Source organism: Cryptomeria japonica, chromosome 5 (genome assembly GCF_030272615.1).
Source record: "Cryptomeria japonica chromosome 5, Sugi_1.0, whole genome shotgun sequence".
Classification (NCBI taxonomy): Eukaryota; Viridiplantae; Streptophyta; class Pinopsida; order Cupressales; family Cupressaceae; genus Cryptomeria; species Cryptomeria japonica.
Window position 1 is genome coordinate 597,968,520 of NC_081409.1, and position 18,017 is coordinate 597,986,536.

Here is an 18,017-nt window from a genome sequence, read left to right on the forward strand (position 1 = left end):
CATGGAAAAGATATAGAATAGCTAAGTTATCATTCCATTCAACTACTCTTATAAATTACTTTACTCTCTATTATGAAGAAAAATTAGTCCAACTATAACTTAATCCACTTGATCAAAAAGCACTAGACATCAAGAAATCCACAAATCCACAAGTATCAATAGAATTTAACCACATGCTAAGATGTTAATCTTGAAGATGTTAAATAGACTAATAAAGAGGAGAGGCCAAGATTGATTAAGGTTCTATTAAACAAACCCAAGATTAGTTAAAGTTTCCATTGGACAAGCCACCACTTGATATAAAGAGACTCAAATTCACAACACTCTTTGATATTGATAGCCTAAATGAAACATAATTGTAATTAATACTATATGTGTTATATTACCATCTATTAACAACTTTTTTAACATTAAATTCAAAAATTTCTATTTTTTTTTTATTATACTACTATCAATTCACTTTTAATATCAAATTTACTACATTATATAAAAATTTAAACTTCAATTTTAATGTCATATGTAACTAAACTTGTTAAAAATTGAATTTTCATTATATTTTAATATTTTATTGTTTTTTGCTGACCCGCAACAGAATATCAACAATATATTTTAACTTCAATTTAATTTTATAATCAAATTGAATAGATTATATAAATGTCTAAACTTCAAAGTGCATTTAGTAAAAATTTGAGTTTCCATACAAGAGTAAATACATATGTCCTGTCATCTCCACTATTTGGCACCTGGATTGCCATTCAATCTCAACCAGTCAGCCCAGCCCAACAAGCTAACCAAAACTGGATATTGCTTTCCGCTCTTAAAAAAGTTCCACTTATCTAGAATCTCAAACAAGGTGTTAACAATTCATAATTTACAATTAAGTAAAACTTTTTATATTAAAAAACACCATTTATAAGATTCAGCAAACATATTAATCCTTACAGCTCAACCTGCAGTATTCATGTGTAAGAATGGCATCACTTTAACATTGAAGAAACATGCCAAACCACAGATAATTTGCAGCTATACTCGACTATTTTTCCTCTGTAATTCATCACTTTCTAAATTAAGTTTTGAACCTGACTTTTTAGATATCAAACTCCTCCCTGCAATTGAAAGGCCATCTTTGGAGCGTAAAACTCTAGAAGCGGAAATGTTTAATAAACTGTGATTATTCATTTCGTGGCCCATACAATTTCTTATTTATAATTTGCAGTTGTTTTCAGAAATCGGTCAATTATTTTTTGGCCATGAAATAATGATTTTTTTCATTTATATCACACAATTTTTTTTGGTTAAAAATCAGTTTCTAGGTTAAAATTAGATTTTTTTCAAGATTTTTTATTTATTTTTATCCCTGATGTTTTTTTTCCCAAGCCCAAATTTTTCCTTGGAAAATATATTTATCTTTTGGTTTGCCGATTTATTCCCAAAATAGACTTGTGCCTATTTGTAGGTCAAACTCCTCCCTCGAAACGCTTTTGGAACTTTGGGTTTTGATTCTTTTGAACTTCGGTGACGCTCCGGCTCAACCAGTCAGGCCAAGATTAATAACCTAGCCACAAACGGTCTGGGAAAAGCTTATTATTTAAGTTCCATATGATGGTTGCCAAATTAAAAAACTGAAAAATAAGACAAAAAAAACTTAATCCATCAAAACAAAATTGTCTACAAGATTCAGTATGGTAAAGAATCTTGCGAACCATATACTCTAGTCCCAAAAATTTGTAAGAACTTATCCTACAAGCAAAGGGTTGTCTATTAATAAACTCTGATATTAACAGAAATGTCGATTGCTAAGCAAATTCGAACTCAGATTCTAAGGCCATCAAATGACCCATTTAGCCGTCTGGGATGAGTATTATTTTCATTCCAAGAGTCATGTTTCCCAGGTCGCTTGGAAGAAGAAATCACGAGAGAGTAGATTTGTTGAATGCATCACTACCTTGTCAACATGTAACCAAAAAGCTAAGAGATACAAGAGATGACCTCCCATCATATACATTATACAAGTAGGCAAAATATTCTCAAGACATGTTGCGTCATTATCAGATTAACCACTGTCTGTTTTTGGAGTTCCATAGCTCCCAAAATCATTGCAAGCCATGGAGTTGCACGCATTAGAGAAAGTAGAACTCTTAAATCTACTTATTAACAAAATGGTACCTTGAATCAACATAACTCTCGACATCCCACAGGAAACTCCCAAAGGTGACAGCCTCTAGCACCAAACTGTTCAAGCCTGTAAAGCTTATCCTTATTATCTCATCCTTGGCAACAGCCATTGACCCATCAGGTGTAATCCGAATTTCAGGTCTCCCAAACAAGGCCTCTGCATGCTTCTCAATGATGTTCACGCCCTCCTTGGACCTCATTGTAGCATACCTCTGCAATGTCTCGGGATCAAATGACATGACATAAGCCCTCAACTTACAGGGCTTAGCCCCATACTCACCAAAAACTATAGGATTAAAATCTGGACCTGCAGGAGCTACTGCACCAGCCATTGCTGCAAGTGCTGCAGCTGCTGCTGCAGAACCTTGTGAAGCAGAATTATCTTGATATCTATCATCTTCTAATTCTGGGTGTGTACTCATCAACTGTTCTGCATCAATATCTCCATTCAACCCAAACGGAAGCATCTTCATGCTCTTCTCAAGTTGAAAATGTTGATCAACTCTCCTCAAAAAATAACCATACATAACAGATGCGGCATAAACTTGTCCAACTCGCAGCTTGCTAATTTGAGCAACAGCAGTTGAATCCGATATTGCATTGCGCTTTCCAAGAACAAGAGATAGATGCTCTCTTATCATCTCCAGAGCCTCTGTAGAATGCATGGCTTCAAGCTCTGTGTCCTGATTTGGCCATGTATCTACTTTCCCAGAAGGATCAGCAGGCATTGACATTGATGGTATCAGTGAAACATCAGCGTCAATAAATTTCTGAACAATAAGAGCATAGATGATTTCTTCTACGGCCTTGCGTCTCTCTTTGGCCTTCAACTCTGCAATTCTCCTAAACAAACAAGGGCCACGGTAAGTCACAGATTTTAGGGAATAAAAAACCCAAATGACACAAAGATTGTGACTGAAAAGAATTAATAGAAATCTACTGCCAAGATATCTTCGATATAGAAATTATGGTAGCAACCTGTATAATACAATATCTGTGCCACTTGTTGAAGGCAGTTCCTGCTCTGCAGAAGCATCCCTATCAGCTGCAAGTGTCTCTAGCTGCTGTTCAATTGCAGCAGGGAGTAGATGAGGATGGCTGCTCAGAATCTGAGACAAAAACTGGCCAGTTGGTGATTCCAGTTCAAGTGGGAAAATACTGCCAGAAGTTTTATCTTGGCTCCCATCAGCTCTCACACAAATATTTATTTTTCTTGTACTCCGTCCAAATGATGGCTTTCCTCTGTGATTTGGAAGAAATATTGAAAGATGGTCCTGAAAAGATATATACAAATAAGAACCCTACAACTATGTTACAAAAATATGTTTTTGAAAATCAATACAAGCATTCAAAGAAAGGTATCCCATGAGCATTTTCTCCAGTAGCACCATGAATAGTCTGAAATAAATAAAATAGTGAAACAGATGATGGCATAAGAAATATATTTTGTTCCAATAAGTAGTTCATACCATCACTCCACTTCATCCTAATACATAAATCAAGAAATTGAACACATTTTTATCAAAAAGTATAGGGCTGGTAATCCAGTGAAGAATCAGATACGCTAAATTGCCTCCAAGAACCCTCAATTTGTGAAATGCTTTATAATGTTTCAAAAAAAGTGAAGCAAGTCTGTCTGCTCCTTGGAGAAAACATTCACCCAGACTATATGGCTCAGCTACTTACTTTACATAGGCTCAATGCCACATTGATTAGAGATATAGGTCTGCATGATTCTTTTAAATTTTAGTTGAAAAAAATGTCTGGACTGTCATTCTTCTGAATCATACAATACTCTATATAGTTTGTTTATGAGACAACAAACTACAATTTAACGATCTGAAACAAATTTTAAATGATAAAAGAGTAAATAAACGAAAATCTAAAAAGCTAATGAACATAAAAGTGGATGCAAAACATCTATGATGCTACAACATCCGACTCTGCTTCTTTAAAGAATTAGACTTCAAAAAACGCAGAAACAGCTAAAAGCATCTAATAGGTAAAAGAAACTGAATACTCTATACAATTTATACTGGCGAAATAAAAATATCTTGCAATTTGCATTAAATCACCTTACAATGTACTAAAATTGGCAAGCACTGTACATCAATTAGATTTTGTCCCATGCACGTGGTGAGAGCAAGATATTTCATACGGTCCATCCTTTATGAAATTGCAGTGACTCATTTTATATCCAGATCCATCATTCAATATAATTTGCAAGTATCCCACAGTTACCCATGACTGTGCAATGAGTTGTAGATGGCTAGTTGATAAACAGCTCATATTACAAGAATTACATCCATAAGGTTTTTGCATCCTAAATGAATAAGCAACCACTTGATTCTTAAACATGTGCAAGCTCCCCAATCTACTTGGGTAAAAAAATTTAATATATCAGCACAAAAGCATGACTAAGAACACTAGCAGCTTGTAATGATTCAAGGTCAGAAAATTTAACTCTTTCCAAAGAACCAAGATAGATCTTATAAGGAAAGCACCAAATGTAGGTAGATCTGATTCTACTATCAACCATTGACAAAATATCAATTGATGTCTGCATTAAACCATAATTTCAGGAAAACAAATGTTTCTCAGACAGTCACTGAATACATGTGTTACAACATTCTACTCGCCTTTTTGAAGGAATTAGACTTCAAAAAAAGGTAGAACAGCTAATGCATCCAATACAAAAAAATGAATACCGTATAAAATTTATACCGGCTATGCAAGAACATCTTACAATTTGCATTGAAATCTCCTTAAAATGTACTAAAATTTGCAATTAATGTCCATCATTCATATTTATGACTAGTAAGGGCTTTTTCGTTCTTTTTGCATTTTTATAACTTCACCGTTTTTGGAACCCAACATGCTTTTCCCCCATCCATCCCAGGCCTGCACATTAAGCCAGCTACATCTGAATGTGCCTGGGCCAAATGTGCAGGCCTGGCACAGACCAGGGGATAACCTGCTGGGTTCCCAAAAATATAGGTTTCAGTTACAAAGAATATATATATATATATATATATATATCCTTTATTATATTCTAGTAAGTATATATATATTGATCTATTATTATATTCTTGTGTTATTTTATATCTTTTGCTTTATTTATATAAAGCACACATGCACGCACACACACACATATAATTGCATACTAATTGTTGGTCTAGATATTAGCCTATATCTTTACACATATTCTTGTCCATTTTTTGGTGAATTATTTTATTCCTTATATTACTTTTATTTTTGTTATTTCTTCCTCTTTCTCTCCTACCTTGGGTTCCGCATGCAACCTCTCCTCTCTCCCCCTTCCTCCACTCTTTTTAGTTAGTCTAGGCCTGCAACTAACCATTTTTCTTCCTTATGTACTCTTTCATCCTGATGATGGATCACAGAGTGTGATCTGAAATGTTGATGCAAAACTATCACACAATCCAATCCAGAAGAAAATATAGACAGCAATATGGATTGTGAAAATTTAATACCATCAATTTAATTTTAAAATCATTACCTAAAAGAGGAGAAGCACATTAAAAGTTATTGCTACTATCTTATGTAAATTGCTTGACGAGGCATTGTGCATATGCTAGGCCTTACCCAGCAATGATGAAATTACCTCAGTTGTATATGCTGTTTTATTATCTACTTCACTCAAAATCCTAGGTAATGGAAGTAGATTTATTTAAGTAATAATGGAGGTAAAAAGTGATAAAAAGATGGAAGCTCAAAGCATCAAAGATCTTTGGAAAGTTTTTGTGCCTATAAATATAGTCCTTTTGTATGTCAATCTAGAAAAAAATAGATGTCAGTATGTTCATGGATAATTCTTGCTGCTTGATTGTAATGCCACAAACCACACAAGACAAACTGGAAGACATGCTCAACAATTTTTTTGCGTTAACAATTGCAACAGAATAGCATAGAGAACAATGCACACACACACACACACACATTGTCAGTTCTTATGACAACCAATACACAGTCACACAGTGGAAAGCATACCACCTCACTCACTCACACCCCGTTTTCTAGGACCATTTGAGATTCTGGAGCAGATAGGTCCAGTTGCTTATCAGCGTGCTTTGCCATCTAACCTACTGTGAATGCATGATGTTTTTCACATTTATATTTTGCGACAGTATATTACAGATGTTTCATATGTGCTCAATTGGAATGCTTTGGAGGTAGAGTCAAGTGAGCAGCTATGTCTAGAGCACATACACACTTTACAGAATCAGATATTAGGCCTTTGAGGTTGAGACCTGCACTAGATTAGGGTCCAACGGGCCAAACATGAGATGGCAACTACATGAGAAGATGTTAAATAGCTAAGGGGTGCTTAATCCACACTTATTTGAAAGCTTCTATGAGTAAGCCTAATTTTCTGGGAGGAGGATGTAAGGCCCACAAAGGTCGAATTCAATCTTTGACCTACTACAGGGCATAACAAGCAAACATCTATCACTATTCATAGCTTACGGCAACTTTTCAAAGCTTGTAGCAATTTTGGAACACATTACATGGTACACTAGACTTAGGAGAGCTTAGGGTGTGAATTGCATTAAAATTTAAGATTCATCCATCCACCATTACCACATTCATCTTTAAAGAACCTTTCGTTTGGCCAACTACATGTTTCATTGGGCATTGAGCTCTGCATCACCTTGCAGCCAACTTTGATCATTCCTAAAGCCAGAAGCTGATATACAAACATCCTTTAAGATTATTAAATATCAACAAAGATAAGGGAATATAGCTCGGCATGGCATTGAGTTGTAATATCTTGCAAATTCTGTATTTAGCCCATTTGTAATCAAATGGCTAAGGTCAAGCATGTTGGATGCCCATTGCATCAAATTGTAATTCCACTGACTGTGAGTAAACAAAATATTGTTTTGTCATTTCATTGAATTGTGTTGTGTTTGTTTGTTTGGCTGCATGGTTAGACAATCCTTCATTGGACCCTCCATCCATGACTACATCATGAAACTATTGTGCAATAGAGTTATATAACTTATATTTGATCTTTTCAGTTTCACTATTTTTATTATGACTATGTGATGTTAAATACTTTCATTTAGATCATTTAGTAAAATGAAAAGTGTTGGACTTTAATATTTTATGTCTTGAATATGTGGTTGGGGATATTTATAATTCAATGGCATAATGCATTGAATTCCATATGTAAATCATCAAAAGTTACATAACAAGTTACATATATGGCCTTCTTTCTTAGTTAGAGTTGAGATGTTTGTTATATGGATGTAATTGGGTTTGAAGAAATGATTTTCTTGTTTAGAACTTAGTGATCATTTCCTCTTTTTGCTGTGTGAAAATTGTAAAAAATTGAGAGAATTTGCTCTCTGACCTCTCACAGTTCAATTCACCAGTTTTGACAGTAGAGTTCACTTAGGTAAATGCAGGTTTGCTAGGTAAATATTACTTTTCCTTGAGAAAATGCAAGTTCACCTAGAGAAAAGAGGACTGATAAAAGGGGTGACTAGCGATAGAGAGGTGAAAACTTGACTTTGTGAAAAAGTTGATAAGGTGAAAATTGACTCTTAGGACTTGCATTTCCCTTTTCTTCACCTTGAAATTGTAATTTTGATCCTTTCAAGTATTTTCGATATGTTTTATGTGCATTTGAATTCTTTGGTATGAAGTAAAAAGAGTGTGCAAGTGAATTTCAGTAGAAAGATTGGTGTTATCCTATCATTTTGTTTATGCTCATGGAATAGAAATGGATTAATAGATGTGACTTAATTGATATTCTTCCCTTAATATGTTTGAACTAAAAAAGTGGAGAATGAACTATATATTTCCTTCCTGTAGTAGTTTATCATTCTGCACAACTGGATGATGGGTACAAGTACCTAGTCACTAGTATAGGGTAAGACCTTATCTCCCCTATTTGGCGTCCTTGGTTTAGCTTGGCACATGTTGCTAATCCTTCTCATAACCTTGTGATGAAGTGTCTCGTGTGGGATATGTTCTTTGCTAGTGCATTGTCTATGTTTGAAGTGTGCTACATCAGAATGTGTGCTACCATCAAGCGGACTGAGATGAATAGCTTCTCCACCTTGTGTATTGATTGTCATGAGAAATCTGAAACGACAATGTGTGTGTATGAGTATGCATCGCACACTATTGTGTTGCAATTGTTGACACAACAAAAAAATTGTTGTTCATATTTTCTTCCTTTTTGTCCCATGTGTCATGACTCATGGGGCATTACATTGACCTTTAAATTCATTACATCAGGTACCAGGGTTTGTTGGTCGGGACTCTATTGGCATGGCACTAACTCCACATTTTCAATTTTGGGCATTCAGTTCTCATTTTCAGCTGGCAGTTGAAATTTTCAGCCCCAAAATGCAAATCTGGCTGCACCATAGATATGTGAACAAGTCACACATGGAGAGTGATAATAGAAAAAATAAAAACAGAACAAGGTGAAGCACCGTATTACCTTCCTTCAGACAATTTCATGTCTTCCAGATACAATTTAAACCTGTGGTGACAATCCTGATAAAGTCCCAATTTAGAGATTAAATGGCTAGCTCTATTTTTCAACAGAGGAAGAACCAATTTAAATTTGTTCTTAAATATTTATGGTGGATACATCAGCAGTTAAGGAGATATATATATATATATATACATATCTGTGTGTGTGTGTGTGTGTTTGGGGCAATTTAAAATGATTTTTCCAGTTTCCTGCATCCACATAAGAAAAAAGGCACCATGCATCATTTTATAGTTCAAAAATGATATATTGCCATGTAACCTTTATTCGCCTACATGAAGATTGCAAACGGCATAACCAATGTATTGTATTATATCTTTTAAACCTGCAGGCAATTTTCGATTGGTAGCCAAGCCAATATTGCATATGCTAGCTGCATCGGAGGATAATATGTCTCATCCACAGGGTCTCACTAACAACTCCTTTTGATAAAAGTTTGCAAAAAAAGAAAGTAGAAAGTTGAATTCAGTGAGCAACAGGGAATGTTTTGAGGAGCACTTATGTGCCTGCGTAGGATCTTGTACACCCATGTTCTAATTGGAAAGACTTGAATGTAAGAGTGTAGCTAAGTATTATTTATGTGTTGCACCATCCAAACAATACCTAACGATTCTTAAGTTGAAAGGGGCATGCAATGCAATTTGGGTTGCATATCATAATTGTGCTCTCATGGGCGGCACCTCACTGTTAGCTTAGCACAAGAGGTCCATTGTACTTCTGCTGCCCAAGTATCTTAATCGGCAGCTCCATTGCAAACAGTGTATTTGATATGCTTTCACCAATATTTGGTGGATCTAATGGCACTAAATACGTTCACGGTAGTATGCATATCAGAAAAGTAAGGCAACCTCTATAGTTGTGTTCACTAAAGGCACTCAAAGTCTGTAATGTCCCCTTTTGAAATAAGTTTTAATAATAAATAATAATAATATAATATAAATAGAATTTAATTAAGTTTAATGAATGGTCAAAAGGCATGTAATGAAGAGTTGTAACTCCCTCAAACATGAGATATAAAAGGGAGATCATTTCATTTGAGAAGGAAAAAAAGCAACGGAGCATATGAATCAAGGAAGAATTAATGAAAGAAGAAAGGAATGGGAAGAAAAATAAGGAACTGACTCTTTCAAAAGGCAGAAATTATGAAGACCTATACTCTTTCAAAGGGTGGTGTTTATGAAAGGTTGCGACTCTTGCAGAAGGCACACATGATGAAGAGGTGTGACTTCTCCCTCGCATTGGAAGATATAAAGGGGAGAAGGTTTCATTTGAGGAGAACATGCAAGAGAGATCAATTTGGAAAATAATTTATTGTTCTCAAAAGGCAGCAATGAAGGGCGATAGCTCAATTCTTATGAAAAGTGGTGACTCTTTCACCAATAAAGGAGAAATCATTCCAAGCATTCAAGGATCACTTATCAATCATCATTCACCAACGCATCAAATCAGTATTCATTCAATCATCATTCATGAATCCATCAAAACAAGAATTAATTATCAAATCAAGCAAACAATCGATCAGCAAATCGTCATCATAAATTATCGATCCATTCAATCAATCAAACATACGAACATCCATCATTCAAACATCAAAAATCAAGCACCAACCATTCTAGCCTCACATCATTATAAAGTTATTCCAGCCATTTGAGAATAAAATATTAATCCAATAAGAAGCATTTAATTAAAAATAATCTAGCAAATTCCTTAAGAAATCATGTCTTCAATTTGTGAAGTGTCTTGCAAATAGGAAGGAGGCCAGCCATTTGAATTCACGAGAGAGTTGGACCAAAAATCCTTCATGCGTAGTATCAAGTACGCCACCCTAAGATGGGTGGACCAGAAATCCTGCCATGCTAGTGGTCCAAGAGGTGGAATGGACCAAAAGTCCTTTTTGTGCTCCTAGGCTTGGTCGAGGAGGACAGCCAGCCTCCACGGTGGACTGATGGATCGAATGGACCAGAAATCCTAATATGATCGACCATAAGGAATATGCCTTGGACCAAATATTAATGATATTAGAGTGTATCCATTTAGATATGAATGATGTTTATATGGATTTAGATGCTATGATGAATTCTTGATAGTTAAATGTTTTTAATGTCAGTTTCTAGTGATTAATATTGTTTGCAAGTCCTAAACCAGGAACATCATAAAGTTATATTGGTAAAGATAATATGCTTCTCATCTTAAGTTGGAATTACTGTTTCAGGACTAAATTCCAAAAAGGGATATAGCAAAGTCCTAAACATAGGGCAGTGAATAGTGGCATAGATCTCCTGAGGGATGCATGAGAAATGTATTTAGCACAGCATACAGGAGCAATGAACAACTGAAATGTCAGTTTAATGGTTCATCTCTTGCCATGAGAAAATGGATTTGGATATGGTTGGCATCACAGATCACGTAACACAGTTCCCATAGGAGTAGGCATGATGGGAGTATTAGTGGAGCATCATGTATTTGAGTGGGAAATAGCACACAACAATATGTATAAGCTAAAAAATTGATTCTTGAATCATTCAAGGGAGCATTGTTTCTATAGTGAATTTGAGTTTGATAGTCATTCAGATCCAAAGCAAATTCAATCCTGTATAACTGAAGCAGGGAAGAAACAAAGTAAATCTCGTGTTAGATTTTCATCATACATTCACACAACCTGGGCATCCATGCTGGAAACACTTATCACAGCTAGTGGTTGCTATTAAAATCCAGTATTTGAAGACAAATCTTATAAAAGGAAGTTCTTCTTGAAGATCTGATCATCGAATGCTCAACTTTACACGGATTCACTTCAACCATATCAAATTTTCAACGAGTTTTTTGGATCTGCTGTTAATTATCAGTAAGTGTAAAAATTAATTCTGAGGACTCATATTTCCAGACCTGCAATTGTAACCTTTCAGATTTCATGTATGAATAAATAAAATTGTGATCTCTATTTTGTGTCTACAAGATGGTTATTGCTGTTTCACAGTTTTCTGCAGCCATTAGTATTCGCATATTGTTTCAGTTGAAAGAATTTGAAATATATACAATTTCAAAAATTGCAACTAAACTAAAGGGAATATTACAAAGTCATATTCCAATTCCCAAATAACATAAATATGGATTATAACCATTTATAATCAAAATATGGATTATAACCATTTATAATCAAAATATGGATTATAACCATTTATAATCAAAATATGGATTATAACCATTTATAATCAAACAATCAATTTAAAATAAATATAGAAAGTCTAGATACAAAATAGTTATACAGATCACAAATTGTAAATATTCTCTCTCCATCAATAGCTTTTCTTTGAGGTTTAGAAAAATGAGAAAAAAAAACATCTTTAGACGCTAATTTTTTCTTAAATTTTCTTGTAGTAACAAATCTTAATTATAAAATATACATAAATAACTTATTAAAGAAGAATACCTTATTATAAATTTACTTTAACAGCAAATAAGGCATATTTATTTTGTCATCCAAGCAGAAAGAGTTACACCATGCTGATGCTGATGCTGATGCTGATGTTGATAATGGACATGCACTCCCTCAATTGAACCTAAAGAAAGAAATGGAGAACCACTAGCTGTCCTTCATCATTATCATACGCCATTTTTATAGTGTGAGGCTAGCAGAGTGGAGATGGCAGAGAGAACACAGACAGCAAGAAAATCAACAGCATGGAAGGCTTCTCAAATGGCTTGCAATGAAAATATCTGTCAGTTAGCCACCATCATCACTGGAGTTCTATAGCCTCATATTGATATTGTGTCTCATATTTGGGGGATTGGTTTTTAATCAGGCTTCTGACACTTGCTAGTTCTGGAGGAAAATCTTGACCAGAACTAAAATGAATATATCAACAACTTTCATATTCACAAATTTTCAACATTTCATCATCCTAACTATAATTAAATAACGGGGATGACCCCACAACGCAGCGGTTAGCTGTGAACCTCCTACATGGGAGGTCTTGGGTTCCAGTCTACTCGAGGCCCATGTGCCCCACACACAGGCAATGGAGAGAATAAGGTGATGCCTGGGTATGGAAGACGGGATGACACAAGGAGATATAAGGGTGTTAATGCCGAACAAATATGAGGATGAGGCCCCTCAAAAATGTGATCTCACTGGTTCATAGCTCCAGTCAAAAGCAATTCGGCTTCAGCCCATTACCAAGCAAAAAAAAACCTATAATTAAATGACCTTGCAAATCTACACATGTGGTAATTTGCGCACGACTATCATATCACCATTCACATCAGGTTTTATATGGTTACTTATTAGAGTCTCTTTATTTCTATAGTGGCTGAAGGAGAGCAAGTTCCCACCCTGGAAGAAGTTACTGCTGCAGCATTTCAACCCTGGGGTCTTCCATGGAAATTCTCAGATTTCAAAATGAAACAACTAGAGTCCGCTACCAAACATTTAGAAGAAACTAGCGGTAAGGAAAAGGATTCTCAAAGCTTTCTGGAGAGGAAAGACTGGAGACATGCAGCTATGGCCTTAAGGACTTTACTGCCACATACCATTAGAAAATGCATTGATATTTCTTCCAAAATATTCAGATGCAATACAAAAGATACTTCCCAATAGGCCATATTGTTGCCCTAAGACATAGCTAACGATATAGGTCTCATGGAACCTTAATAAATTGTGCAAAAACATCCCTAAATTTGATGAACATATACTGGTGAGAACATTGCAGAAGCCCCATATATTACATTTTTAGGTGGGGTGGAAAAAGCAATTCATATTTTAGCATATAGCTTTCAGAATACACATTTGTGGCTACCCTGAACTGTGGAGCTGCCAGAAGAAAATTATTTATATGGCTGATTATATACGATCTATGTAACCTTATAAATTAATGCAATATCAACCCTGAATATTCAGCAGCGGTTACTTCTGAGAAAATTAAAGAAGAGCCCTCATGGAATTGCTAGGTGAGGAAAAATATTGTCTGTTTTCAAAAAGCCTATTTGTGTCTATGTAAGTAATCATAATGTCAATATTACTGCTGATGAATAAAATGAATGTTAAGTTTTAGAGCTTACAAAGCAATATGTCAATTGGTTCTATTAAAACTTAAACTCGGATTTGACTAAAATGGGACTGGGAATAGCGATGACCCTGTGGAAGGGTACTACCATAATTTTTCTCAGTAAATGCCCCTCAAACAATCTCAAAGGAATTTGCAGCAAAATGGCCACATGTAGTACCTCCTATTGCCTGTTACAATGTTGAGAAACTCGGCACCAGAAACTATCAACCATATCAATGTCTCCAAGTGGTAAAAGATGCCACCTTAAAAATCTAAGCAGGTGCTGCACTCCAGCAGTCACTTAAAAGTATCCTACTAAAAGTGATAAAAGATACGTCCTTAGGAATCTATTTTTGAAGGAAAGTTTCCATTTCTCTGCTTGGTTATTTAGTAGGGTCACATGATAATCTACAAGATATACAAAAGCAGATGCCCCTCCCTGGGACAACATATCCTATTTAAGCGTGTATTCTAGCACTAAGATGGGTGCCATCTGCAAGACTGTCATGCTCTCCAAGTTAATTAAGATGGCTGTCAAAGCTTTGAGTATCATGAGCAAGGCTAGCATTGTCCCCATGTCAATTGAGCATTTGAGCTTAAAGAATGTGGTGAAGGAATTGGCTTTCGATGAATATCAATAGATATAGCATGGATGTGGCAGAGGAATTGGATTTCGATAAACGTTGGTGGCCATGGTAGAAGCGTTGGCTTTCAATGAACCTTATCAAAGGGAAATTATGAATTCTATCCTGTGAAAAAGATTATAAGTTATAGTGGTAGAGCAGCAGCTCCAGCACACTCACACCCATAATTAACGGCCGATTTGACCTAACAAAAGAAAATCGACGAAGATGAACTGAAATTTTTCAAAAAAAATAAACTATAGGGAGGAATTTGATTGACCTCTTCATAAAACTGCTGCCTTGAAAAACCCGAAGGACGGTAAAACATTAAAAACAAACGTTACAAGTTATGTAAAAAATACCTTGTTGGGGGCATTGAAGAAACCGGAGTTGTTAAGCCCACAGGAGACATGCAGTCTAGCATCTGAGCCACTAGTGCTCAGTTTGCAACCAGCTATCAATCCACTGGTAGGCTTAAAAATTCCACTTGTCTTACCAACAGCAACCAGGCCTTGCATCTTATGAACCGAGGAAAGACACTCTAATACTTACCTCTGCAAAACCAAAAACCTCAAACCATCAAAAGCTGCTAAGATAACCCATGAATATGATGTTCAGTTGCAAAACCATTTCATAAAAGAAAAGAAAGAAAAAACTGCTAATTGAATCAGTTTATAATACGAAACTCAATCAACAATTGTTTTTTCTTCTTAATGAAGAATTTCATCAAAGAAGCAAAAGCAATCTATTAATTGACCATTTGCCCCATACCCAGGTCAAGCCCACCAGTTAATTGAATACTTTCAAATACCCAAAGCTAAGCATCATCTCGTTCAATTGACCAAACCATTATATAAAAGAAGAAGAACTCAACTGTTTATTGATATGTATTTAAGAATTTCCAAGTGAAGATCCAGTCACTGCTGTGACACGTAACTTCATCCGACCCAAATAAGATTACGATTCTTCCTGTGATAAAATCGATTTATTCGGGAACTTTCCTTGAATTATGAGGGCAAACGTGGATGAGAATTTTTGTGGAAAAGACGCGAACCAATGGACAAACAAACAACATACCAATCTTATCCGCGTTTACGAACATCCATACATGATATTGCAGCTGGAATTTATTGTGTGCATCTAGAACAACCCCACAATTTTGCAAGCAATTGATAAGCATTCAAATAGGAACCATCTATTTTAGATGGCTTCATTTTATTGGAAAAAAAATAGAAATAATAAGGAAAAGAAAAAAAATTGTTTGTCATACGTTTTTAACCCCTCAAAGAATCCGTTGACGTGATTTTAATTAACATTTCAATATCAAAGAGCGTTCAAAACTCTTAACCATGTAAGAGGATTGGATTCAATATAGAGTTAGTTTTTTAAATTTATCTAGAGAAGAATTTTAGTTTTAAAAATGGCTGTAATATAAGTTATAGATTTGGTAATTTAAGAGTCCTTAGAATTCATTAATGTTTAGGTATGTTTATATTTGTAAATGGTTTTAATTTTAAAAGATTTTAAGTGCATACATTATCTAAGATCATTTTATGTATGAATAAATCATATTGAAACCATTTTTAAGATGATGTATTTCATATTTTTGTCTATAACATTTTGTAAGTTTGCAATAATCTTTCTATATGTATCATTATAAGTAATCAACTCTATGATCACTTTCACTTTTTAAATAAACTTTATCTTAAGACTTGGCTAAGGTGTAAGGAAGTCTTGAACTTCAACTTTTGCATAGCAATCTTTACAGGGCTTATTAATATCGTCCAGTTATCTTTACATCAAATACCATCCAAGAAAATATTGTTTATGTAGGCAATGCAAATCTAATTCTAAACAAGGTGAAATCATTGCATTAGGATAAAATTGCACCTTTTGGACTAGATCACAAAAGTGACTACATGCTCCATAAAATTTGAGGATGACCCACTTCAAATTTGAGTTGTTGTTAAAAAGATAATAAAATTTGTGGACAAACCCCTATTGACCATCAAAGTCATGTAAACCCTAATTCCCTCTAATTTTAATTTCAATGCACATCTAATCATTGTCTCGGTCATTTTTGCTTAGCTCATATATCTATAGTGTGAATTATATTTAATTAACTTTACTTGTTTAATATTTTATATATATTTAAGATATCCTTTACATCTTTTCAAAATTTTATATTGAAGCAATGCAAGAATAATTACATAGAAATCTCCAACCTATAGGTTTCCAAGAAACTATGTAATGCCCCGCCAGGAAACCCCGAAGGGATAAGCCAAAATACAAGATTAGAGTGCAATAATTTTTTTATTTTTATTTTTTAAAGTTACACCACATTAAGATACAACAAGATATCAAAGATTCAGATTACATAGCGGAAGACACCAACTAACACCTAAAGAGTTTCCCAACGAGATTACTTAAATTTCACAATTCACTTAACTCACACAATTAGTCCAATAAGCTAATTATCGTAATAACGAGATAATTCATAATCAGGATAATTTCTTTCAGAAGATGGAAGCATAAATCACAAGCAAAGATTCATCCATTAAGATCTATTCATAATCTTCATTCAAGCTTTTCATAAGAAATACAAGCCATACATCTAATATTCTAACACACTAGAATTTCATCATAAACATATGAGATCTTTTCAAGCATATTTAATTTTCTAACCACAACTGAATAGATTCCATTACTCTAAGTTACATTCTTTCATATTCCAATTTATTGCATTTTAAAAGACGATTGCACACATGCATCTACGATAAATCTCATCTAAACCACTTATGCATTCGATCAAAATGGCATTCAAGAAAGGACTGCATATAAGCATTTAAAGTTAATTCCATCTTATCCACTTATACATTCTAACATAAGCTATTCATACATGATAAAGCTGAATAAAGATAACATGAGAAAATAACATCACATAACACCATCATGATCTCGGAGTTCACCCCTAAAGGGCTACATCTCCGGGTCTGCTCAACTGCAAGACCCCTTTGATAAATAATAAAGTTAAGAGTACAAGAGGTTACACCATTACAATCCGGCCATCAAGGCGAAAATAAACAATATACACACGACCACCTCGGTCAATTAATACATAAACGATCCTTGAAAAGGAAAGGATCCAGCTGAACATAATCAAAGCTAATACAAAGGTCCAGAAGAGCATCCACAAGACTGAGCCATCACCACCCAAGGTCTAACATGAAACCGGTACTCACAAGGACAGAGACAAAAGGACGACCCACAAAGGTACTCCTAACAGGACAAACGACAACACACTAGCGAACGTAGGGACAAGTGTCATCACACAACCTGGTACGGTTACCATGGCAGGTCTTCATAGGTCCCGACCCCATACACTGGGTTACCCTGGCAACCTAATCCGAGCCTCCGGCCCATCCAAGCCTCATGTGGACCCACACATCCTCTCATGAAGACAAGGATGATGGTTTGCCATTTCAGGCCTTCTCACAGCATGTCGAGTCTGTGTTAGCACTCGTCCCATGTGTGAGGCACAATTATCTTACTTAGAGATTACATTCTAATCTACTGATAGGTTATCACTTATTAGACTCACTTTCGACGGGTTACCCAGCAGCCACTTTGGGTGCGGCCCCC

The 18,017-nt window shown here is 35.1% G+C and overlaps 1 protein-coding gene across 2 annotated transcripts; it reads right to left on the reverse strand.

Moving 5' to 3' along the window:
* Positions 1–1,741: 1,741 nt before the first annotated feature.
* Positions 1,742–15,555, reverse strand: LOC131068757 (UV-B-induced protein At3g17800, chloroplastic). Of its 2 annotated transcripts, XM_058004012.1 has the most exons (5): positions 15,453–15,555; positions 15,250–15,344; positions 14,738–14,929; positions 3,154–3,449; positions 1,742–3,018 (listed from the first exon to the last, which is right to left on the reverse strand). In XM_058004012.1, exons 3-5 carry the CDS (start codon positions 14,891–14,893, stop codon positions 2,145–2,147), a joined length of 1,326 nt encoding a protein of 441 aa, XP_057859995.1. In that variant the 5' UTR covers positions 14,894–14,929; positions 15,250–15,344; positions 15,453–15,555; the 3' UTR covers positions 1,742–2,144. The 2 variants fall into 2 exon arrangements, with proteins under 2 accessions (XP_057859995.1, XP_057859994.1); XM_058004011.2 differs by having other exon boundaries at positions 15,147–15,527.
* Positions 15,556–18,017: the final 2,462 nt, after the last annotated feature.

Excerpts from the sequence above, each read along its gene's own strand:
- LOC131068757 (XM_058004012.1), bottom strand. The coding sequence starts at position 14,893 with ATGCAAGGCCTGGTTGCTGTTGGTAAGACAAGTGGAATTTTTAAGCCT. Across the intron at positions 3,450-14,737 it reads TCTTCAATGCCCCCAACAAG|GACCATCTTTCAATATTTCT; the intron begins GTATTTTTTACA and ends ATATCTTTTCAG. Across the intron at positions 3,019-3,153 it reads ACAGATATTGTATTATACAG|GAGAATTGCAGAGTTGAAGG; the intron begins GTTGCTACCATA and ends TTGTTTGTTTAG.